The 25281-nt window shown below is 44.5% G+C and overlaps 1 protein-coding gene across 2 annotated transcripts; it reads right to left on the bottom strand.

Annotated features, from left to right (window-relative positions):
* Window positions 1-115: 115 nt before the first annotated feature.
* Window positions 116-22172, bottom strand: CFAP100 (cilia and flagella associated protein 100). 2 transcript variants are annotated; one of them, XM_028719232.2, is made up of 16 exons: window positions 21942-22172; window positions 19992-20144; window positions 19512-19586; window positions 17423-17529; window positions 15528-15720; window positions 14405-14472; window positions 12840-13003; window positions 11315-11395; window positions 10177-10343; window positions 8772-8952; window positions 8034-8094; window positions 6312-6463; window positions 5281-5416; window positions 4246-4448; window positions 2585-2678; window positions 116-438 (listed from the first exon to the last, which is right to left on the bottom strand). In XM_028719232.2, the coding sequence occupies exons 2-16, from the start codon at window positions 20056-20058 to the stop codon at window positions 325-327; spliced, it is 1863 nt and encodes a 620-aa protein (XP_028575065.2). In that variant the 5' UTR covers window positions 20059-20144; window positions 21942-22172; the 3' UTR covers window positions 116-324. The 2 variants fall into 2 exon arrangements, with proteins under 2 accessions (XP_028575065.2, XP_028575067.2); XM_028719234.2 differs by lacking the exons at window positions 17423-17529; window positions 19992-20144; window positions 21942-22172.
* Window positions 22173-25281: the final 3109 nt, after the last annotated feature.

Here is a 25281-nt window from a genome sequence, read left to right as displayed (position 1 = left end):
ATTTTGGAGACTTGAAATCTCTGAATAGCAGAAATCCTTTCATTTTTCTATCTCCAGGACTCAAGACTGAAATCAAAGCATCAGACTGCTTGCTCTTGCTAACCATGGTGGCCTGTTAGATTTTAAAAAAGCAGTTTTATTTACAAAAAGGCAAAACTGAATTGTCCAACTAAAAGCAGTGTACAAGCTGACTTGTAGTCTGTCCTGGATTACTGGTACATGTAACCAGAATGAGGAAATGGGATGAAAGTAGTGAACAAATTATTGATAAAGTGTACTAACTACCAAAACATTTCTCCAGCATTTCTTACAGTTTTAGGGCTGTTAAGTAAAGTAGTAGAGTAGTTCTTCCTTTTCCTTGTCTATGAGTCCTTGATCCTCATCTTCCTTCTCTTTGTAGGCAGGAGGCTCAGACCGGAATATCAACCTTCTGCCAGACTAAAAGACACATTAAAGACAGGCATCAGAAGAACCCTTAGCAATTTTCATGTGTGGTGTGCAAATGGCGATATTTAAAACTACCGAAACTATAAGCTCTAAGTGTACTTAAAAAAACAAAAACATTTAAAAAGTACATCTGCAAAAGCAGAGCCAACTGCGGTATTTGCTTTTTTTGCAGAAGAAAAAGATGAACCACCACCAGTGTAGTTTCTTCCTATGGTTCTCTGAAAGAGCAGAAACAAAAGGGCTAACGCATGTGGCAGTTCTAGAAAGGATGCACGGCTGCACCTTTATTCTTGGGGTGGCTAACCTGTGGCCCTGCAAATGTTGGTGGACTCCAACTCCTACCAGCTTTAGCTAGTATGATGAACAGGCAGGGATGTTGTGTGTTGGAGTCCAGCAACATCTGCAGGATGCTGCATTGTCTTAATTCTATGTTCCCCTCTCCCGGAGTGTGTGGTGCAACTGCCTCCTAACCACCCAATAACCCTCTGTAGATGGTTCATTATCCTGTTAGCACTTGGCTGCAATTTAAGATGCTGCTGCTATTCTTGAGTGCACCTGATTTAGGAGGCATGTGAAAGGGAGGAGGAGGTCTGGCACTAGCATAGTGCTATCAGAAGTTATCTTTGAGGTAGCAACTCTTGCAAGAGAAAGTTGACAAAATTGTCCTTGTGCTACAACCACATCTTTTGTAATGGAAAACACCACACAATAACAAGCTAAGGGCAGATAGGAGCAGATAGGAACTCGGAGCACCACAGTGGGTTCTTTGAGTTTGTTGCTGCCATAATGGCACCATTCAGCCATATGCCCAAGCTGGTTTGGCACTACACCACCTTACAGCCATGGTTTATTGGGGGAGGGAAGGGTTGCCAAATCAGCATGTCCAGCTTTGCATTCCTATTACTCTGGCTCAAGAGGCAGCTTCTCATGAAAGCGCCTTACAAACCACAACAGCAGGTGGAAAGTGAAAGGTGAGACTGCTCTTAAGTGGATGTGATAAGCTCCTGCTTTTTTCAACCTCAAAGATCCTACTGTTCTTAAAACCACACAGGGTTTTCAACTAGCACATCATAGGGTGATTCAGTGGGCATTGTATACTTTGACTTCTGGAGTTTTCAATAAAGAGCCCCAAAAGCTGTGTAAGCTTAGCAGTAATGGTGAAAGATGATAGGTCTCTAAAGGATTAATAACTGATAAAGGAGCAGGCACCAGAGAGAAGCTATAAGTTCACAGCAGGTTCCCACACACATTTTTGCAGCATAGGCCCCAGTAAATGGCTGAGGTGCTAAGAGAAGATAACCTGTCTGCTACCAGGTGCTTAAAAACAACTGGAAGGAGGACAAACATTTGGTCGCCTTATAAAAACAGTAAGATCAGCTGTTCCCAGAACATTTCTATGAAGTTCACCCCTTCCTTTCTTATTGGTTCCCAAATTGCTAAAAATAGCTTTGCCTGGTCAGCACAGCTTGTTCTGCATTACAAAGTAAAATATGTAACACCCAGTCAGGCAGATTTCTATTGTTCATCTTCGCAAATACAGGAGCTCTGAATATGGAGGCAGAGCATAGCCATATAATTGTAGAGTTGGCAGGGACCCAAGGGTCATCTAGTCCAACCCCTTGCAATGCAGGAATCTCATTTGGCTCAGGCTCCACCTACTGTCCTACTACTCCACCTACTCTCACCATCACCACTGCTGCTTGAGTCCATCCCAGGCATGGGCAACTGCAATCTCTGTATTTTACACGCTCCTTGAAAGGAAGTGGGATAGCCCATAGCGGAGATGCCCAAGGGCCTTCTCAGGCTGTTCCACTACCCTGTGCAACAAGCCACGCTTTTCTCAGCAAGCCTAAAGAAAACTTGTTGAATTGCTGAGTGCTCGACCTCTTAGTAAGTTTAAGTGCACTTGTAGCAAGTGAAGCTGCCCATCAAGTTTCTTTGGGCAAACATCCCTTGTTCTTCCAAGCAATGGGCAGGTGTAGGCAGCGTTTCAGTAAAAGCCCTGTCTTTTTTATAGCCACCGCTTAGTGGAACTGGGCTTACAGAAGGAGACTGAGCAGAAAGGTTTGTGCGCCGGCTGCAATTCTGAAATCAAGGAAGTGCACAAGGACCAGTTGTCTGGAATTGCTGGATTTACCTTTCTCTTAACATCAGCTTGTGCTCTTGCCAGTGCACGCTGCAGCCTCTCTTCCTGTAATAGCCTCTGCTGCCTTATCTTTTCTTCTCTCATCCTGGCAAAATAAATGAAACAGATTAAGGGCTAGAAGTACACGTCATGTAAGCCAACTTTATCTGATTAGATTTCTATTAAGTTGAATTAGCACAAGGACTGGGACTCGGGCGTTTCCATGCCATGTGCTTCCATGTACACACAAAAACAGGACCAATTTTTCCCCCTTTTTTTTGCTGGCAGCCCCTTAAGAATATAAGAAGCTGTCTTCTACTAAGTCAGACCATTGGCCTATCTGGCTTGGTACTGTCTACACTGACTGGCAGCAGCTCTCCTAGAATTTCAGACACGGCTTCTCTGCTAGCCCTAACTGGAGGCACTGGGCATCAAAACTGACCTGCATGCAAAGCAGATGCTCTCCCATTGAGCCACAGCCCATTGCCTCTTTATGGGGTTCTGTGACAAAAGCCCCTGTCTATCAGAGGAAGACAGCTGCTACCAGAAAGAGAAAGCGAACAATGTTCTATGCACCTGTGCTTTGAATCCCAGTTTAAAACTGGGCATTAGCACATTCTCTTGTCCAAGTAAATTGAACAGAGGTAGTTCAAAGTTTTAAGTCAGAATCTGCCACAAGTTTCTGAGCTGTGCAGCTGTGGTTCAGCCTTCAAAAATGGGGTGAACTTTTTCTCTGTGCCTTAATTTTATTTTTCAGGTTGCATTTTTTTAATAAATTGGTGCAATTAATCAACTGATTTAGTTTTACTGTTTAAACAGTAGGACTGACAAGCAACTAACAGTATCTGGCAGGCCTTGCCTCCTTTGCAGAGACAGCACAGGTTCCATCACAGGTCAAGTTTTCTATATGTTCTCACTTGGACTGGAGACAATAAGGCAGTATGGTGCCTGCAGGTGCCAGGGTGCTCACTAGTACCTGCAATAGCATCCGTGAATGGTACCCAGGAAATACGCCCTCGTAAATCCACAATGCAGAAGACTGAAGGTGTGCTATTCCTGCTCAGATCTTATTTGCACTGGCTCAGTTTCTCCTACATTGAACCCACCTCCTTAAACATGCCCATATTTATTGTGAGAAGTGGAGCTACAGGGAACCAGGCAGAGGGCCTTCTCAGTAGTGGCGCCCGCCCTGTGGAATACCCTCCCATCAGATGTCAAGGAGATGAATAACTAAAAAACCTTTAGAAGACAACTGAAGGCAACTCTGTACAGGGTAGCATTTTAATATTTCATGTTTTCTTATGTTTTTATATATGTTGGGAGCCGCTCAGAGTGGCTGGGTCAATAATAATAATTATTAATAATAATAATACCACCACCACCATCAGCTACGCTCCTGTTCTGAAGAACAAAGAGCTTCTCTCTCTCGAGTGAGCATGGTGATGAGGTGCCCTTTTCCCCTTGGAAGTGATGGTGCTGTCTCTCTTCTTTAAATAACAGTAATAATAATTTATTACTTATACCCCGCCCATCTGGCTGGGTTTGTTTCCCCAGCTGTTTTGTATTATGCCTTGGCAGCCATTTTGTGACTGGTGCCCACAGCACTTTCCTCCCCCAACCTCCAAATGTGCCCTCTGCCCCTTCCCCGAAGAAGTGGGCGGCCCCTGTCAGACCTCATCCTTCGCTCCTTCTCCTTGGCCTTCTCAGCTTGTTCTATCTTGGCCGGAGGGATCCTCTCCAGGCACTCCAGTAAGTCGTCCAGCTGGTGCTCAATCACAGTTAGCATCTGCAGGGTTCCCAGGTTGGCCTCGTTTTCCCCAATGCAGCGCCGGTAGACTTCCAGCACCTTTCGATGCAAGCTCACCAACATTTTGTCCTGCGGGCAGGAGTCAGTATTAACCTCCACGAACCTGGGACTGGAACAACCACATTCCTTCCGCAGCAATTCCTCCGGAGTGACACTTCCGGTATTATTCCCCCCACACCAGAGAAAAAGGTAGAATCATAGAATCATAGAGTTGGAATAGACCACAAGGGCCATCGAGTCCAACCCCCTGCCAAGCAGGAAACACCATCAGAGCACTCCTGACATATGGTTGTCAAGCCTCTGCTTAAAGACCTCCAAAGAAGGAGACTCCACCACACTCCCTGGCAGCAAATTCCACTGTCGAACAGCTCTTACTGTCAGGAAGTTCTTCCTAATGTTTAGGTGGAATCTTCTTTCTTGTAGTTTGGATCCATTGCTCTGTGTCCGCTTCTCTGGAGCAGCAGAAAACAACCTTTCTCCCTCCTCTATATGACATCCTTTTATATATTTGAACATGGCTATCATATCACCCCTTAACCTCCTCTTCTCCAGGCTAAACATGCCCAGCTCCCTTAGCCGTTCCTCATAAGGCATCGTTTCCAGGCCTTTGACCATTTTGGTTGCCCTCCTCTGGACACGTTCCAGTTTGTCAGTGTCCTTCTTGAACTGTGGTGCCCAGAACTGGACACAGTACTCCAGGTGAGGTCTGACCAGAGCAGAATACAGTGGCACTATTACTTCCCTTGATCTAGATGCTATACTCCTATTGATGCAGCCCAGAATTGCATTGGCTTTTTTAGCTGCCGTGTCAAGCTCCTGTCAGCGACAATCTCCAGGCACATGTTATCTGTTCTTCTCCTGGCCAAGGTTGTTTAGTCATCGATTTCATTCAGATACATACCTGAACGTCAGCTTTGTATTCTCCAAAGGAAAAGACTCGGGATTTGAGTTCGAGGTCTGCTGCAGTCTCCTCCTCTTTGACAATGTTGGCTTGAAGAGTGACTGTAAGCTGCTTCAGTTGCTCTATTTCACGGTCCCTGGTCCAGAAGAAAACATTTTTTTTATAAAAAAAAGGAGTTTTGATATGTTTTATTTTCACACCATGTGCTAATCATGTGCAACAACTGTAGGCAGGTTAACTATGAAACTTCACTTACATTCAGCTTCCTAGCAAACAGGTATTAGATAATCTGGATTCTTTTGGCATGGGGAAATGACGTCTCTATTATTCAAGCATGGGAATCCTAATACAAGGTCTTCATGAGATGAATGCAGATCCAGATTTAGGTTTGATGAGGCCCTAAGCTACTGAAAGTAATGGGGCCCTTCATATGTCCAGCTGTCCTTTGTCAACAACAAATTGTTGCTGTTTCTTGTTGTTGAATATACACTATATGGTAATTTATGGACCTAATAGGTATCTAAAGCCATTTGCCCATGTTGCCATGCAACCAGTCCATGCAGAATGTAGGCACCCTATATATAGAAATGAGCACACCAGTGATATTTTAGGGAGCAGGCTAGCAGGCGGGGCCCATTACTTGCATCATAGGAGCCTACACAACACAAAACACTGTTGGTGTATGTAGGTTTTATTTTATTTGGGTTTTTTTAATCTTATATTTTGGAAATGTACGTTGTTTTTTTCTTTAATTTTTTTGGGGGCCCCCAAGAGAGTGGGGCCCTAGCTTGTTTAGCTTATACATAAATCCGGCACTGGATGAATGAATGTTGCGTGGATTCTATCATAGAGAAACACCCCCTCTCCAAAGTTTAATGGGGAAACTGGTCATATGTCCTATGAAATGTCTCTTTTTCCTGTCTATGCTTCTCAGAATAGATTTTGATGATATAAATTGGAAACCACTCACGATGCAAAAACATCTATGTATTGTGCAAATTCACTGTGGGCAGTGTCCTTTCATCACTTACATTTTATTCCGCGTATTAGCCAAGGTATGCCGAAGTTCATCCAGGGTTTCCTCTGTTTCCTGAGAATTCTGAATTAGGGACAAGTTTTGTTCTTCCAACTCAGTGAACAGATTCAGCAGTTGGTGTGGATCTGTGAAGTACAACACCGGCTCCTGCAAAGGAAAGTGTTAGCATCAAGGAGTCCTTTCTGTTACGCACACAGGAGAATATGCACGGCAGGAGAGATTGAGTGTATTGATACCTTGATACTATACGGTTAACTACAGCATGCATGTTCTCCTTTGCTGCAAATAAAACGTGTATCCCAATACACCTTTGATATATTGAGGAGTTACATCAGGGGTAGGCAAACAAAGGCCCAGGGGCCGGATCTGGCCCACTCACCTTCTAAATCCGGCCCGTGGACGGTCTGGGAATCAGCGTGTTTTTACATGAGTAGAATGTGTGCTTTTATTTAAAATGCATCTCTGGGTTATTTATGGGGCATAGGAATTCGTCCATTCCCCCCCCCCAAAAAAAAATACAGTCTGGCCCCCCACAAGGTCTGAGGGACCCCCTGCTGAAAAAGTTTGCTGACCCCTGAATTACACTGATGCCTGCTTCGGTCTGATGCCTAGGCCTGGGCCCTAGTCTTGCATTGCTATTATCCTATTGTAATCTACCCTTGCAGGAGTTAGTATGGCTTCTTTGTAGTCAGCATTTACCGTATTTTTTGCTCTATAAGACTCACTTTTTCTCTCCTAAAAAGTAAGGGGAAATGTGTGTGCGTCTTATGGAGTGAATGCAGGCTGCATAGCTATCCCAGAAGCCAGAACAGCAAGATGGATCGCTGCTTTCACTGCGCAGCGATCCCTCTTGTTGTTCTGGCTTCTGAGATTCAGAATATTTTTTTCTGGTTTCCCCCTCCAAAAACTAGGTGCGCCTTATGGTCTGATGCGTCTTACAGAGCGAAAAATACGGTAATTAGCAGAAACGAGTGGTGGGCTAAAAGGGAGGATCAAAATAAGAAGCTGACCAAAATGAGAAGCTGACCAGCTGGCTGAATATCCTTTTAAAATAGGCCGAGTCCATTTCTCACACTGCTGCTTTTGTGCCACGGTCATCAGGATAGTCAAGGAATGTTAAGGCCAGTTAAAATGCATTTCTGGGTTATTTGTGGGGCATAGGAATTGGTTCATCCCCCCCCCCCAAATATAGTCTGGCCCCCCGCAAGCTCAGACCCTGAAACTCAGACCTGCGATGCTGCACCTGGGCTGTCAGAGGCCGTGTCCATTGTTGTCCAAGGGTCTTGCTTGGTAACCTTATTCTTTACTGTGCTTAACTCTTTACCAAGTAATACAGACTGTAGTATTATGCCTTATTTAGTCTCGCTAGGCTTTATTTAGCTCAAGGACAAAATAGTTCAGGGCTCTAATTAATTTACACCAGTGTTCCCCAACCTTGGGCCTCCAGCTGTTTTTGGACTACAATTCCCATCATCCTTGACCACTGGTCTTGCTAGCAAGGGATGATGGGAGTTGTAGTCCAAAAACAGCTGGAGGCCCAAGGTTGGGGAACACTGATTTACACTACAATCCTACGCTCACTTACTTACCTGTGAGTAAGTCTAACTGAGCTTAATGAGACTTACTTTTGAGTAAGCCAAACAAACCACAAGCAACAAACCCCCATTTTGTAAATCAAAAAGAATACGTTCAATATGTTGGTTTAAAGGTTACTAACCTCGTCGTCGTCATCGTCATCAGATGGAATCTCTGGAGTTTCCCTGTCTCCTGCAATGCTCCTGCAAAGGTTATTTCTAAGTTAGATGCTTGCACAACGTGACCATAACAATGGATAACTTGAGATTTAAAAATACAATAGAAATCAGTTTCTAGCCCTGTCCCTTTCAAGAGCTTGTGGCAAGCGATAACAGCGGAAAATAAAGTACACAATGAAAACAAAATACAGGGGTACCTACGGTTGCGGGCAGGATCCGTTCCAGAGGTCCAGCTGCATCTCACTTCTGTGCATGCATGGCGGTAGAGCGCTTCTGCACATGCGCGAGAGGTGAAACCCATAAAAATACTTCCGGGTTTGCCACTTTCGCAACCCAAAGTTTACGTTACCCGAGGGTAATGTAAGTCGAGGTTCTACTGTGTCACAATTAACTGCAAGCCTATACTAGCTTACTCAAAAGTAAGTCTCATTAAGTTCAATTAGACTTACAGGTAAGTGAGTGTAGGATTGTAGAGTAAATTGGTTAGATCCCTTAGCTATTTTGTCACTACAGAAGTTCTCTTTTGTCCTGCGTGCCACTTTTTACCAGCCTCATCACTTCACCAAGAGTTGCCAACCTGGCACCTCTGGGCAGGGCCTCCAGACTGAGCTTTATTTTTTAATTTCTTTTTAAAATCACAGGCATGATTGTATGTGGGCCAATGATGTTGCCTTTATAATTCTTTCCCCTTTTGCACTTACGATCTTTTGCCAAGCTGGGATCTGAGGTTCTGCCTTGAAGACACCTGGCTGAGCCTAATAGAGTCCCTTCTAGCAAAAACTTGGCTTTGAGTCCTGGAGGAGCTCAAATCTGTTCCAGACAGGTCAAAACTGGAATGCTTTGGCAGTGATCGGCTTTTCCTCCTTTGCTGCCAATCCCGGCCTGAGCAGGAGAAGGGAAAATGCGCCTTAAGTTATACAGACAAATACATTTCATGCAATTGAACTCAATGGGGATTCCTTCTGAGTAGAGGTGTATACATATTTTACCCCTACAGTTCACAGGACTTTCTGACAGGTAGGTGAGCCTAATGGTGTGTCATGAGAGAGCTTTTATGTAGGTAAAGGTAAAAAGGACCCCTTGATGGTTAAGTCCAGTCAAAGGTGACTATGGAGTTGCAGCACTCATCTCACTTCAGGCCAAGGGAGCCGGTATTTGTCCACAGACAGCTTTCTGGGTCATGTGGTCAGCATGACTAAACCGCTTCTGGCGCAACTGAACACCGTGACGGAAACCAGAGCGCACGGAAATGCTGTTTACCTTCCTGCCGCAGCAGTACCTATTTATCTACTTGCACTGGCTTGCTTCTGAACTGCTTGGTTGGCAGGAGCTGGGACAGAGCAATGGGAGCTCACCCTATCATGCGGATTCGAACCGCCGACCTTCCAATCGGCAAGCCCAAGAGGCTCAGTGGTTTAGACCACAGTGCCACCTATGTCCCTGTTGTTCAATGTACACACCAGCCCTGCCAGTGCCTCACCAGTTGTGGCACCCAGACTGTGAAACTGCCTGCCCCTGGATAGCAAATCGACTCTCCTTTACTGGTTTCCGTCTGCTGTTAAATCCTCCTTGTTCTGCTATGTGCAGTGGTGGTAAATGTTGAAGTACAGGAGCTCAGCAAAAGGGCTCCTACAGCCATGCCCACAAGAAGAGTACTAAATAATACCAAATTTATTCGGATCATCTGACCATATAAGGATAGCAGACTAGCAAAGGGTGGTCTTGTGGATAGCATGGGATCAGGAGAGCTGCTTCTACATCCTTAATCAACCATGTATCATTTATTAAATTCTCTGCAGAAAAAGATGGGGGAAAGCACCACTGAAGACAGCGGTGCTTCTCCTGACAATATTGGTCTCTAACAAAAGGCTTTCAGACAGCTAAAATGCAGCATTTAGTATTTAATTAGAAAAGGAAGTGTTACCAATTTAAAACTGCCAGCATAAAATAAGAACCCCCTCAAAGAAAAGCAGAGAAGTATCTAGCCTTGGCTTGATTATTTTCCTTATTCCCCAATTCCTTTATGCTAATCTGTCATAAACAACCATAAAATGGGAGGTGCACATGTGCCCAAACAATGGACAGTCCTTTGCTGGGAGCTCTTACTTTTGGAAGGTGCGAAATCTTTGTCAGGTACAAGTTTCACCGTTTTTTCTTTGTCCTTCATTCGCTTTCTTTCATATTCCTCCCGCCACTCTTTGGGGGACAGCTGGAAGAGGAAGTCCTTGAATACCACGTACTCCTGCATAGTGTCTTCAAACCTGGCGATCTCGCTAGAGGAGGAGAAGTTCCATCAGGTTCCAGTCACCGTGAACAGAGTCATTTGCAGTCTTCTCTGCCCAGAGGCAGGGGCGGAGGAAGGGGGGGTGGGCCGCCCCGGGTGTCACCACTGAGGGGGGTGACAAAATGGTGGGCGGCACTCACCGCAGGGCCTGCAGCGCACCTGAGCCACTCGTCTCTCCTGGGAGTGACGCAGTGGCTTGGGCACCCACAGGCTCCATGCTGCCCCAAACAGTCCTCCCTCTGCCTCCCCCTCAGCAGTAGGGCAGCTAGTGGGAGGAGGCAGGCAGTCTCCTCAGAGGCCCCGTGGAATGTCCTGCCCCAGCTCGCCCTGCCCTGTGGGCGGCTGGACCCAACCCCATGGACGGCTGGCCCTGCCCCTGGGCACAGGGCATGCACCCCGCCCCAAGCACCCAATCAGCTTGCTCCACCACTGCCCAGAGGAAAAGCTTCCAGGGTTGGACCATTTCAACCCATGTATTTTGTCTCTTGGCAGAGGCAAAGCCACAGAGGGGTCTGCTTCATTTCAGCAACTACTAAACTTTCTACCTCAAAAGAAGACTGTTACATCACACTGCTGCTGTTTCCCAACAGGGAAAGCTGTGGAACAGCCAGAGTTGGACCTCCCGCGTATAAAGGCGGGGGAACAAAACTCTCCCTAAATAAAGTTTTTCAGATTAATCAAATTATTGTCTGCCTCGTGTCATGTCAAAGTTGATTTCTCACAGATGTGGAATGGGTATTACGTGGTACCAGTTCCACAGACTGTAGTGGTTGAGAGGGCAAGGCGATCGCACAGGTAAGATGGTCCCCAAGTATGTATAGTGATAGTAACACCTCGGCCTGGTAGCAAATCAGCAACCAGTGCAGAACTCTTTGCAGGATTGGAGAAATAGCCTCTGGAGTATTACAAAAAATTACTATAACTGACAATAATTCCAAATATTTTCCAAACAATTCTGACCTTTGGATGTTCATCATTTGCGCGGTCAGTTCTCGGATCTCAAGGATCTTTTCCAGCTTGGCTTTGGTTTCCTTTTCGGCGCTAAGAAAAAGGCATCAAAACAACAGTTACCTGAAGAACAGCAGCAGGGGATGACGCAAGCAGTGGGACTAAAGGTCCTTCTCCCTTAAAAGCCAGATGCAGCTGCTCAGAGAGAGAGACAGAGAGACAGAGGGAGAAGCTTCTTCCAGCTTCCTTGCCTCTGTGACCTCCCAGCTCAGCCTTGTCCATACAGGGCTCTTCTGCATGGCAGCCTTATCTGGACTCAGCACTCCTCATGTATGTAAGTTTGCAGTTGCATCTTCAGAATCTCACCCCATAGTCTCCATTTAATTCAGATTTAGTTTCCACAGGAAATCTGATAAATCTGGATTAAATTGTGGGGTAGGGTGGGAATGGGGTGGCATTTGCATGAGAATGCTGTCATGTGGACACTGTGAAAAAACGTGCAGGCATGAGCAGGACGGAGTCCATAATAAGCTTGTGCTGCCATTGAGTGTGCAGTCATTGGGGGCCTTTTAAAATCCCACCCACATGCACCTTTCCAGGCATCTTCAGTCTTGATGTGTAGTTTAGTCCCTGGTTTTTGGTTTCTTTGTTTTCATTTAAAAATAGTTTATTTGCCACAGCATATATTTCAAACATTCTCATGATCTTAAAAAACCGTAAAAAAACACACCATGTGCTCTAATCTCATTGAAAGGACGGAAAACATTATATCTGCAACGATTTGAAAGGTTAAATTGTATACGTCAAGTATTCCAAACTATGTTACCCACCCCAAACACTACCCCCCCCCCCCATGTTCCTCACTTGCTGTGTGTTCAATAAAATTGTCCCCTACTGTGTAGGAGTTTTTCTTTTAGCCTCTTTCTACCTGCAGTTTCCATGTTAGATTTTCCAACAAAGCTGTCTGCCAGACCGCATCATACCACTTATCCATGGTCAACATTGCAATGTTTTCCATGTTCTGGCTATGGTCATTCTTCCCGTGGTCAGTAAATGGGTTATAAGATATTTATTTCTAGTTCTTGGTGAGTCCTGGCTGTACAAATTAAGCAATGCCAGTCCTGGAGACATAGGAACTGTCTGCCATGTAATCAAAGATATCTCTGCAAAGACATTTTCCCAGAATTTTTCTATTTTTGAACACTCCCACCACATATTTCTGTATGTCCCAATAGTGGGACACCTTCTCCAACACAAAGGAGAGCTGCTGGGTTTTATACAAGCTAGACATCTAGGTGTTAAATACCAGCCATGTGCAATTTTGAGGGCTCTTTCTCTTGTCAATGCCGGAATAGATTTATACGGGGCTTTGATCCACAGTCTATTCCATACGTCTTCCTCAGTTTCTAAATCCCAATTTGATTCCCACCATTCTCCCATATTATTCTGGGGAGGGAAACACTGGGGGTATATTGGAAAACACACACACACACACACACACACACACAATCTAATGGAGTCCAAATTCCAGCATTACATTTTCAAGGCTTGTGCAGAATTCCTATCATTCTCCTTCAGGAACTCATCAAACATGGCGGCATCCTTCTCAAGGTCTTCCTCAGCTCTTTCCAGCTTTGCTTCTTCTTCAATGGCCAAGTTTTCCAGCTTCTGGATCTCATCTTTCTTTACCGTTACAGCATACTGCAATTTAGGCCAAAAAGAAGAGAAAAATTACTGGCCCACACTGGAGACTTGCTGAATTGTGTTTGCTACGATTCTTGACTCAGCTCAGCAACCCTTTAAAGTCGCATATGAAAAGAAATGCAATGCAAAAAGATTGCATTATCTTCCCCAAAGTCATGTAGGGAGTCCATAGTCTATACCCCAAGTCTACTGAGTCCCAATCAAATACATTTTCTTCAAGATAAAATAATTGCTTCCTAGAGCTGGATCAATTCTGTCTGGGCCTGCAAAGGAGAGGTCATAGGGAACAGCAGATAATGACATAGGATAGGGTTCGAAACAACACTTAGGCATGAAGCTCACTGGGTGACTTTGGGTCAGTCACCATCTCTTAGCCTAACCTACCTCACAGGGTTGTTGTGAGGATGAAATGGGAAGGAGGAGAACCATATACACCGCCTTGAGATTCTTGGAAGATAAAGGCGGCATATACATGCAAAATAAATCAAATGTCACACCTCCCCGGGATGGCATCCAGAGCAGGCGTATCCCCTCGCACCCCTATTCCTCCGACAGTGGTTGCCATATGTCCGGATTTCCCCAGACATTTTTTTTAGCGATTTCCATCTTGACACTAATTCCAACTGCAGTATTCCAGATATGTCTGGGAAATTCCGGGTGTATGACAACCCTAGCTAATTAAATAAGCACACGGTACAGTCCTTTCGGGACGCGGGTGGTGCTGTGGGTAAAAGCCTCAGCGCCTAGGGCTTGCCGATCGAAAGGTCGGCAGTTCGATTCCCCGCGGCGGGGTGCGCTCCCGTTGTTCGGTCCCAGCGCCTGCCAACCTAGTAGTTCGAAAGCACCCCCGGGTGCAAGTAGATAAATAGGGACCGCTTACTGGCGGAAAGGTAAACGGCGTTTCCGTGTGCAGCTCTGGCTCGCCAGAGTAGCGATGTCACGCTGGCCACGTGACCCGGAAGTGTCTCCGGACAGCGCTGGCCCTCGGCCTCTTAAGTGAGATGGGCGCACAACCCTAGAGTCTGTCAAGACTGGCCTGTACAGGCAGGGGTACCTTTACCTTTACCTTACAGTCCTTTCGGGATCGTACCACTATAAGATGCCAGCAGTAGCCACTATATCTAACTCTATTCTCTCATGAAAGTCTCCCTGTAGGAAAAAAGCTAGCAAGAACATGTATGATCCCAACTGTAACCTGCTCTTCCTCCTACAATGATGTATGCAGTCTCCCTCCATTATACCTTCACAACATTCTAAAGTTGGCCTGTCCAGGTCCACTCACTGAGCGCCATGACTGAGCAGGGACCTGAAGCCAGCTGTCCCGAGCCAAGCCCATTGCTTCGACTGCTGCCCTCCACTGGCTCAGAATCAAATTCCACCCAAGCTGAAGCCATATACCTGCAGCAAGAACATTTGCCGTTTCTGATTGATGTAGTCGTGCATGGTCTCTCTTTCGACGACCTGGTCTAGAAAAAGAAAAAAAGGCAGGAGGGAGAGAGACAATTGTGCAAAGTAGAGACAGAACAAGCAGCTGCGAAGCAAAGGCAGACCATGTTAAAAAAAAGCTGTGTTCAGAGAGTTTCAAGAATCAGTATCAATTCCCCAAGAAGTTGAGATGTACTTCCAACTAAGAGTCTACAACCAGCTACATCAGAGGTGGAGGAACTCAGGCCCTGGCCTCTAGATTTGACCTTTGAGAATTTCCCAAGGCTACACCCCTCACTGGAGCAGCTTCACAACCTCCATGAGTATTTTTGCCAAGGTGGGAATATGCCCTTGAACTCTGAACCTGCTTCTTTCTGGATGGAGGACAGAGAGGGTTGTGGGTAAGTACCCGTTTAAATCAGCTTGCTGCGTAAACATTAAACCAGGCACCCCCAACCTTGGGCCCTCCAGATGTTTTGGACTACAATTCCCATCATCCCTGACCACTGGTCCTGTTAGCTAGGGATCATGGGAGCTGTAGGCCAAAACATCTGGAGGGCCACAGGTTGGGGATGCCTGGATTAAACACACATTCAGCATTCTGCCTGCTTTGACATCTAGCCCTGCCCACCCTCATGTGGCCCCCCAAAGGTTGCCCAGAAAGGAATGTGGCCCTCGGAATTAAAACAAAAGTTCCTCACCCCTGAGCTTCATGGATATTTCCCCCACAGAGCGTCTGCCCCCTAACCCACTGTTGCTTTTCTCTCTGTGGAAGCAGGTGCCCACAATTCTGAATGGAAAAAAAGCTGGAAGGGAAAGGGTCAAGCACATGTGTGTACGCACGCCCAAACCCTGGGGCACTCCTTTACAAAAGACTGCAACATCCTATGGCTGCTTTCGGTTTGAAAAATGAAACATACTGGAGAAACATGCACACAATTGCACATCATGGGTTGTTTTTGCCTGAGGTCTTTTATTACTGGAGATGTGTCAGCAACTGAGCCTGGAGCCTGAAGCAGTGTGTGTTCTGTAACTCAAACTGCTGTCAGTCTCTTGGTTGTGTCCTGATCTGGACACTTTCTGTAAAGATCCCTACCTTTAGTGACTGCTATCTTCCAAGAGATGCTTTCTCGGAGAGCTTTCAGGCGCTCTGCTTCTGCAGCCAACTCTTTGTCTTCCGCTTCCTCTTCCATTTGGATTTCTTTCTTGAACCCAGATTGTTTGGCACCTTGCAGGGTGGAGCAGGTCATCTTCTCGTGAACCTTCAAAGTCTTCCTTCGCTCTCGCTCCTAAGGGTAAAAAGGGGGTAGGCTTATAGCTCCATCCAGTTTTCAGAAACCTCCAAGATTGCTTCGAATATATATATATTGAATGGGTGGTGGTGGCCAATGGTGACCAACTAGGGGGACAGGTATGAATGGACCCTCTGCTGAAATCAGATCTGACTGCCCATCCTCTAACAGCCAATGCCTATTTTGATAAGGAATGTCCAGACAGCAAATTTTATTAGGAACTGTAAGTACCGAGATTCCAAAGGAGCAGAAAAGACTCTTTATGTATGCAACGACCACCTAACGGATGCTGTTAGCCCAGAGATGGAAAGAAGATAAGAGTCCCTACCAGAGAAGAAAGGCAAATTAAGCTGTTGGAATATGACGAAATGGCAAAACTGACCGGAAAGTTCAGGAACCAAGAAGACAAAAGCTTCAAGAAAGAACAGGAAAGATTTATAATTTATCTAAGAGACCACTGTAAACAAATGAAAACATTAGCAGGATTTTAGCACCACTCGTAATGTACCAAAGACTTTGGATAATGTGGATAGACCTAAAATATGGATGATGAAATAATATGATGAAATAATAAAATGGTGACAATAAAACCCTTGCAGGGGATGGTGGGAAGTCTGGAGATTCATAGAAATCTCTAAATCTGAGTATGTATTTGATATTGTTATAATTTTATACTTCTAAAATTAAATTAAAAACTATTTACGGAGGGGAAAGGAATGTCCAGACAGCATAAATTGGTTGTGGGCTCAAGCCTGAGCCGATTGTGACAATGTAAAGGAGGAAAGATGTCCCAGAGGTGATGGCTCATATGGATTCTCACATGCCTATAGCTCTACTTGCAAAGTCATAGGGACGTGGGAAGCTGTCTTATAATAAGCCAGAATAATGTCAGCACTGAATGGCAGCTGCTTACCAGGGGCTTTTCTAGTCCTACCTGGAGATTCTGGGGATCGAACCTTGAGATCTTTTGCATCCAAGACACAGAGCCACAGTCCATCTCCTAAAGTCATCCAGCAAGCCCAAAGATGATCTCAGAACTCAGCACTGAGCTTCTAGTCCCAAGACCAGCACTTCAGGCTACCTCAGCGCTGTTGACTTCCAGATTCGGAAACAGCCCTCTCCCATAGTTTCTCCCCAACATGTTGGGTATTCTGAGGTATACTGCTTTTGAACATGGAGGTTCTACTTGGCTCTCACGGCTAATTGATGAGAGATTTATCCTCAATGAATTCAGCTAATGCCCTTTTTAAAAGTACTATAAATGAATGGCTATCGCTACATTTTAGGGCAGCATATTCTAGAATCTAATTTCGTACTGCACAGAGAGGTACTTTATTTTATCTGCCCTAAAAAAAGAAGAGTATTTCATCAGTTGGATTGCTCTTTTCTGTATTTTTATGAGCACTTTTTATTTATAACATTTGTGTCCAGCTCACTTTCCAAGGAGCTCAGAGCCTCATTTTAGAGATTTCCCTGGATATATGCAAAATCGCAGCATGTGAACGCATTGTTCCCGCAACTTGCTTCCTGACCCTATGGTCTATAATTGTGTTAATTTATTTTAATTTTTTAAAAATGCATTGCTTTGCTCCTTGCTGCCTCTGGGCGAGACAGAAATGTAATAAACAATAACAATAATGCTACACTGCTTGTGGTCAAGAAAGATTTCCTCCAGGAACCTCCTGTGATTGGTACATACCGCTTTTGCCTTTTCCTTCTGCCTGTCTCGCAGCAAGAAGATATCAATATCCGAAGGGATTTTAAACGGGTTCTTGTCTAACTGAAAGTCTGTGGCGCGACTAGAAGCTGCAAGAAACAGGAAGTTATAAGCGGGGGCGGGGGGAACAGCTGCCCTTCAGGGGGGGAAAGTTTGCATGGTGCTAATTGGTGATCTGCATGTGTGGAACAGCCACCACAGATGGATGGCACCCCAACACCTGAAAGATTCTGTATTTAATTGCAATGCTGCAATGTTTAGCTGATCGATTGCTTGGATTAAATCAATTTAAACACAGCAACATTTGATGGAGTAGAACTGCATACACCCCCAATTAACAAAGCAGCAGGTTTTATTTTAAAATGGCAACTTTAAAAAATATAAGAATATCAGGTGGTAAGAACCACCTGAGAAGAGACTTCCCCTTCTCTCACATACAACATTCTAATATTTGTATTTTATATGCATGTAGCATATAAAAACAAAGTATTTCCCCCCTTCACAAGTATTGTTTCTCCCCATTTCAGGAAGATTAATCTTTTTTAAAAAAACAACAAAAAACCCCAAAATTATTAATGGCTCTTTGCAGGCATGGCCAAACTTGGCCCTCCAGCTGTTTCGGAACTACAATTCCCATCATCCCTTTTAAGGCAACTGAGTAGTGTTCTTGTTTTGCTTTATATTTGCTGCAAAGTTGGTGCCTAAGCTTTCTTTGCAGGCCAGAATGAGATTGATCCTGACCGTCCTCAAGTCCAGTGCAATTCAGGACCACATCAGGCATGCTGATGGAGATGCATTAGGGCAGACATGTTCAAGGCGTCAATCGGGATCAACAGATCGATCCTTGAATGGGGAGGCAGCCTTTGCTCCTCCCTCACAGCCGGGGCTCGGCTGTGGGAGGGAATAAGCTGTGCCTCTGCTTCTGTGATCCCATGAGCCGGCGGGCTGAATGGGGCTTGCAAAGCTGCGGCAGGAGGGAGAGACTTCTTCTTCTTCATCATCATTTTATTTGTATGCCAACTTTCCATAGTTGGACCATGCCCAAGGCGGCTTACAACATGACAAGATTTACATAATTACAAACATAAGTCCTAAACAATAAATAAAACATATCAAAAAGTACACAACCAAATGGAAACAATTTCCACATAAATCACAAGATCTAAGACCAAAGATACAACAATAATATCAATGTTCAACTGCCTCTGTTTTTGTAGCTGGAGTCAGTCAGCACTCAGCACTCCCAGGCCAGACTTGTGCCTTCGTTTGCGGTCCCATGAGCTCTGGAGCATGCGCCTCTCTCATGTCACTCTACTAAGGAGGCCGCCTTCGGCTGGGCGGCCCTGCAGGACTGCACTGTGTGACAGGGAGAGGGTGCAGCGTTCCCCCTAGAGAGCAACGGAAATTGGGGTGCGGGGTGGTGATGTTCTGAATTCGAGATGAGGCTGGATAAAATGAGAGCACCTTTTCTTCCTCCTCAATATAGAGCGACCTGTGGCTTAATCAGCTGTCGCCTCCATTTGGGCAATACATAGAAGGCGGTGATGGAATCAATCGTGAATCCGTGCTAATGAAAGAAAGGGTTTTTTTCTGGCCACCAACAGCTTACCCCTTGCCCCCAATGACAATGGGAGAGTGTGGTAGATTGCTGCCAGTTTTTAATGCTGAATAATAGATCGCAGCCTACTTGAGGTTGGACACACCTGCATTAGGGTATCTCCACCTTCACTCTCTCTTTCTCTCCAGGCTGCTTCCGGACTTGTCTCCATTTTGCAGATGGGATTCAGGTTGTGTAATCAAAGGTCACACTCACACCATGCATTTAAAGCACTGTGGTGTTGCTTTAAATGGCCATGGCTTCCTGCAAAGAACTCTGGGAGCTGTAGTTTGTTAAGGGTGCTAAGAGTTCTTAGTAGACCCTTATGTCCACCTCCCAGAGCTACAGTTCCCAGAGTTCCCTGGGATAAAAGGCAGAAGGGGAGCTACGCCAGCTTGAATAACTTAATAGGAAAACTGGAACATATATGCAATTATAAAACAGAAATAATAAAAATCTGCAAGATTGTCTTACCTAGTTTTGATTCACCTGACTGAACTGAGGGAATTGTAAACACATCCCCAACTTGCCGAGATGTCAGTCTTTCTCCTGGAACAATAAAAATCAATCCCACTCTTAGTCATGGAAAAAAGACTTGAGGTTTCAGGAAGCGAGGGCAATGCTTCACATTTTGGAACTAATGCTCAAGTGATAGGACCTGCACCATGAGGACTGTTCAGATCAGGAATGGCCAACCAAGTCCCCGTGGGCTTTATTTAGTGCCCCAGATTTCCAGCTTACTTTCTATTCCGTCTCTTTTTTTTTAAGTAAGCCTCGATAGAACCTTAGATATGAGGCAAAATGTACAGACATATAAAAATATATATCCCACAAATGTCTACGTCCTGGAGATTTCTGTATTCTTCAGAAGCTCCTCAGATTACGACATGAGTTTTCAAACCAAACGGGCCAAGCCAGTTAACTAAGGTGGTGAGAAAGAAAGAGAAAACTTACTGTAAGTTGCTTCAGAGCTCTCTGCATTCAGAGATGTATCTGAATGAGCAAAAGAGACTACAGACATGTTGGCGACGTTCTGCCTTAATAAAATACAGGGTAAGGCTTACACTGGACGTTGGCTTCCCCCAAACCGTATGCTGCGTTCACTTCCTAGAACATAAGCAGAAAAACAGAATTGATGCGCCAGGCGAGTGGGGAAGAGCCAACTGCACCTATGTTGCTCAGTCTCTGTAGGAAAATAAAATAAAATTGATATATAAATATTCAGAGGGACAAGTAAAAACTACTACTGAGGCTGTGTGCACACTATACATTTAAAGCTTATTCAAAGCTCATTTTCCCACATCAAAGAATTCTGGCCACTGCAGCTTACCTCTCAGAGAATTGCAATTCCAAGCAGCCTTTAAAAATATAAAGCGGTCTAGAAATGAAATGAACAACAACAAGAACCCTTTACAAACTTTAGTGCCCAGTTTCTTGAGAGAGAAAATGTTTTTTAATGTGCTTTAAAGGTACATAACTTACACAAGGGCACTTCCAGACAATCTGCTTATTGAGCATTCACCCTAATTAGTTTGCAGGGAGATTAAATGGCATTGGCTATTTAAGGAGCATTCATTTGGATGAGTTTGTGGGGAAGTTAGATGGCATTGCATGGAAGCATGTATTATCCCTCATATTTCTGTGCATTTCCTCATTGCTTCTCTTATTTCAACATGTCTGATCTTTTGGGTAAGAGGGTTTGTCGCCCAAGACCTCCCAAACAACTACAATTGTGCAGCCTGAATTTGCAGATATGTGATTGAATCCCACCCCAAAATAGTGACTGTCTGGAAGCACCCAAAAACATTAATCACAAAAAGCCTGAATAATCATTTTAGACATGTTAATGACAAGCTTAAAAGGACCTGATGCACTGCAACAGAGATTTGGTTTCAATGGTTAGGTAGGGGCCATGGGTAGTCATGTTCATTAGGCATGCGATCATAGAAGCTGCCTTATGCTGAGTGAGAAAATTGATCCAGCTAGTTCAGTATGGTTGACAGTGACTGGCAGCAGCTCTCTAGGTTTTCAGGCGAGGGATATTCGCAGCCCTACCTGGAAATGCAGAAGATAGAATTGGGGATTTTCTACAGGTAAAGGATTTAATCTACCATTGAGCTACAGCCCTTCTCCACAAATGTCACTTAGGGCATACTGCTAAGTAAATGTGCATAGGGTGCAGCTTTTCTTGCAAGTTAAGTCCGTATACAGTCACAGCCTGCTAACTTCCTTTTTAAAAAAGGAAACTAATTATATTTACCGTAACCAGTTGCAGAGCAGAGAGATTAAAGATGCTTATTCAGTATGGCCTGCTCTTTCCCAAAAGCTGAGCCCAGGTTACAATGTAAAAATCTTAAGAAATGAAACAGATTGCATTGCCTTCTAAAGGCCAAACTGACAAATGTCAAGAGCAACCTGAACCCCCGAGGTCTATAATTTCTCCCTCCCTCAGAAAGGTTACACACACAAAACATAAACATTAAAATATTGGTGCTTTGAATGAGCAGATTGTCCTTAAAAGTACAAATATATAAATCAGCTGTCAAGAGCAAAAACAGCAACTGGGCTGAGAAAACACTGGAAATATTTTTAAACCCCCTGACGGGAATTTAAGAGGCAGATGAATGACCATAGATGTAAATATTTTGGAAGGGAAACTTATTCCACAGGCAGCTGGATCTTCAACTTTAAATATTTGCGGATGTGTGTGCCTGTGTAATGCTACCGCTGAGTAAAGTCCACAAGACTTTAGTTTCTTTTGAGGATATGGTATGCTTCCGCGAAAGTCACAGTAATTCTCCCCTAAAAAACATCCATTTAGCCTGTCGACTTCCCTGCTTTCAGACAACTCAGAGACCTATCTCTCACCAATGCATATAAGGTTTAACAAAGCGCATAGCTCACCCTGAATTCTCAGTTGCGACTGGAAAACAACAACACCGTAAGTGAAAAATACAAGGAAGGAAAACAAAGTTCAGATGTGCCCCATTTAAACGCTTCATTTAACTGCAAGCAAGAATCTCGGCGTCTGGAAAGCCCCTTCGGCCACCTGCGTTCAAACGCAGCTGCACTTCTGCACCAGAGACACGATTTGGTGTCTCGACGTTCTGCCTTTGCCATTGTTCTCCTATATTGTTTACGTCGCCAAGGCAACCATTCTCTCCCGTTGCCGGGAGATGCTGACGTCATAAAAGGAAGAAGCGCCGCGTCGTTCCGGAGGGATGGTTGGCCAACCTGGGCACTGCGCAGAGGGGCGCAGCAGTGGAGAGGCAGGCTTTCCTTGCTTCGAATTTTAACAGCCCCTTTTTTGTTATAATAATAAACTGGTAATACTAGAACTCGGTCTCTGTGTGTGTCATTCAGTGAATTGAGAGGGGCGGTAGACGCAGGCTAGACAAAACAAAGCTACCTTTTTATTCAATAGGTACGTAACCTGTGAAATCCGGTCCCCCAGAAGATGCAATGAGAGCCGGATTTACGTATAAGCTAAACAGTCTGTAGCTTAGAGCCCCACTCTCTTGGGGCCCCTCAAAAAAATTAAAGGGAAAAAATGGGTGTACATTTCCAAAATATAAGATAAAAAAGAAATAAAATAAAACCTACATATAGCAACAGTTTTTTGTGTTGTGTAGGCTCCTTTGATGTAAGTAATGGGCCCCGCCTGCAGGCCTGCTCCCTAAAATATCAATGGTTTGCTCATTTCTATATATAGGGTGCCTACATTCTCCATGTGCAAATGGCTTTAGATACCTATTAGGTCCATAAATTACCATATAGCATATTTGTTGTTGTTGTTTAGTCATGTCCGACTCTTCGTGACCCCATGGACCATGGCCACCTCATGAGAAGAGAAGACTCCCTGGAGAAGACCCTGATGCTGGGAAAGATGGAGGGCACAAGGAGAAGGGGATGACAGAGGACGAGATGGTTGGATAGTGTTCTCGAGGTTACCAGCATGAGTTTGACCAAACTGCGGGAGGCAGTGGAAGACAGGAGTGCCTGGCGTGCTCTGGTCCATGGGGTCACAAAGAGTCAGACACGACTAAACAACAACAACAACCATCCAGGGATCCTTTACCTTTAAAGTCCTGCAATAAATGGCACAAAGAAAGGGCTCAAGTTCAAGGCAGTAATTGTGAGCCATATTCAGTGGTGCAGCAGATACCCATGCGCATGTTGGCGATGACTTTCCTGTCCCTTCCAGCCCCTCTCCTGTGTGCTGTCAAATTCAGTTTTAGAGAGTTGGGGGACTCTCTGGAACAAATTTGCGGTGTGAGTGAGGAGAGGAAACAGAAGTCTGGCTGTGCTGCTAGATCTATGTATTTGAAGCCCCAAGTCCTTGTTATTTATTCCTAGCCCCGCATTCCTCCCCCTTCATATTGCGGAGGCTGGTGCCTGAGCTTTTCAAAACAACACTTCCTGTCATATGCCAATTATGTTCCAGATGATTTTGTGGAGACCCTGCAGAAGCTCAGTATGGTATAAAATAAATGGCACAATTTGTTCTTTGAAAAATCAAAACAAAACTCTAAGCTTCCATTTAGTTGTCACAGAGGCATCGCTTCCTGTAATTGCTGGTTACTCAGATACTAGAGCCAGCAAACTGTGAAGCGAGTGAATGGAACACACAAGGAGAGAAAAGAGGCTGATTGTGGAACTCTGAAAACAACAACACACCAAACATCTGTTTAGGCTGCACAGACGTCCCGTGGCATTCATCAGTGAGAATTAAAGAGATTCATCCAAGTGCACATACATCACTACTTTGTCATGGTGAGGGTTTCCAATGCAGAAATAACAATAAAAAAATGATCCTATAAATGTAGGAAATGCTTTAAAAATGTTTAAACTCAAGAGGACTAGGAATTGAAGAATAATAGTATAAAGCTGCAGTTCCTGACGGATGATGGACGCTCTGAAATCTGATGAAGATTGTTGGGAATCTTAGCTTTAAAAAACAAAAAACAAGGCCAACACAATATTGTTATGGGTTTGGGGGTAGATCTAAATGACTCCCAGGCTCCCTTCTCATCCAGTGATTCTTGTGTGTTTAAGACAAGACTGCTAAAATGGCCAAACTGGTCACACGGTTAGCCTGATAGATTCTCTTCTGTTATGAAGATTATTGATGGACTGCATCCATGGCCAGGAAAATGGGATGCCCCAGCACATCCTAAGGAATGTGCTAATTTGGTCTATAGACGATATGAACAAAGCAGGCAGTTGGTAGTTACCACTTGAGATGGTTTGAGAACAAGGTCAGAAGACTGTAGGGTTTTCTGGGAGGTCTGAAGGAGGCGCTGTGTGCTGCCTCTGAAACATAATGGGGTAGCAGTATTTGTTGGAATGGGTTTAAACTGTGAAACCTCCAGGTATGCTATATATGTATAAATAAACCATTTATCATAACATGGGAATAAATCTTCAGTGACATCAGTCCTTTGATAGGGCACTAAAGTCTGAAATATCTTTAAGGGTCAAATTAGGAATGTTTATTTAAATAAAGATTTACCCCCAATGTGTGCATAAGGCAGGGGCCAGGGCAATATTGAAGGGTGGGCAAGCAAACTGACCAAGTGTGCATATTTATAACATCAGATAAGCTTAACAAAAATAGAATAAATGCATAAAAACCATGGTGACGTGGGGTGTATCTCATACTGACATCTGACCCTTTGGACAGCTTAATCATCATTAAAAATAATACCCCACCTTTCCTCTTGAAGGAGCCCAGGGCAGCAAACACACAAAACTAAACAATTTTTTTAAAATCTAAAAACAATTCAAGTATAGATGCAGACTGAGAAAGATGCCCACCTAAAAGTCTTGTTGGGAGAGAAAGGTCTTCAGTAGGCACCAAAAACAATCCCTGTCCTTGGTTCAAAGTCATTTTCTGGCAGCTTCCTAAACTTTGTTCCTGAAATGTCAATAGGGGTGTGTGACACAGGAAGGGACCTTGCTGTTTTGTTGCGGAAACCTCCCTCAGTGGATTTCAGAAAAGCTGTTCCACATCTAACAAGTGCACTGCCAAAATTTGCCACAGGATGTCATCTGATGTTGGGATGTAGTCTCCTCTTAGCAGAGAGAGGGGGAGAGAGAAAAGGAGAGAGATGAGGAAAGAGAGAGGCGGAGAGAACATTAGCTCGGTGTTTTGTTTGGTGTGTGTGTGGACATTTAAAGATTTAGATCAGGGTGGCTAAGTTGTGGCGCTCCCAGTATTGCTGAACTACAGCTCCCATTATTT

The sequence above is a fragment of the Podarcis muralis genome, chromosome 2, assembly GCF_964188315.1.
Source record: "Podarcis muralis chromosome 2, rPodMur119.hap1.1, whole genome shotgun sequence".
NCBI classification, from domain to species: domain Eukaryota; kingdom Metazoa; phylum Chordata; class Lepidosauria; order Squamata; family Lacertidae; genus Podarcis; species Podarcis muralis.
This window is presented reverse-complemented; position numbering and strand designations above follow the sequence as displayed.

What these genes read in the sequence shown, in the direction of transcription:
- CFAP100 (XM_028719232.2), bottom strand. Translation starts at nt 20,058, where the DNA reads ATGTCTGTAGTCTCTTTTGCTCATTCAGATACATCTCTGAATGCAGAG. An exon ending in ATGACGATGACGACGACGAG is followed by an intron (nt 6,464 to 8,033) that starts GTTAGTAACCTT and finishes TTTCCTTTGCAG; the next exon opens with GAGCCGGTGTTGTACTTCAC. An exon ending in AATACAAAGCTGACGTTCAG is followed by an intron (nt 4,449 to 5,280) that starts GTATGTATCTGA and finishes TCCTGCCCGCAG; the next exon opens with GACAAAATGTTGGTGAGCTT.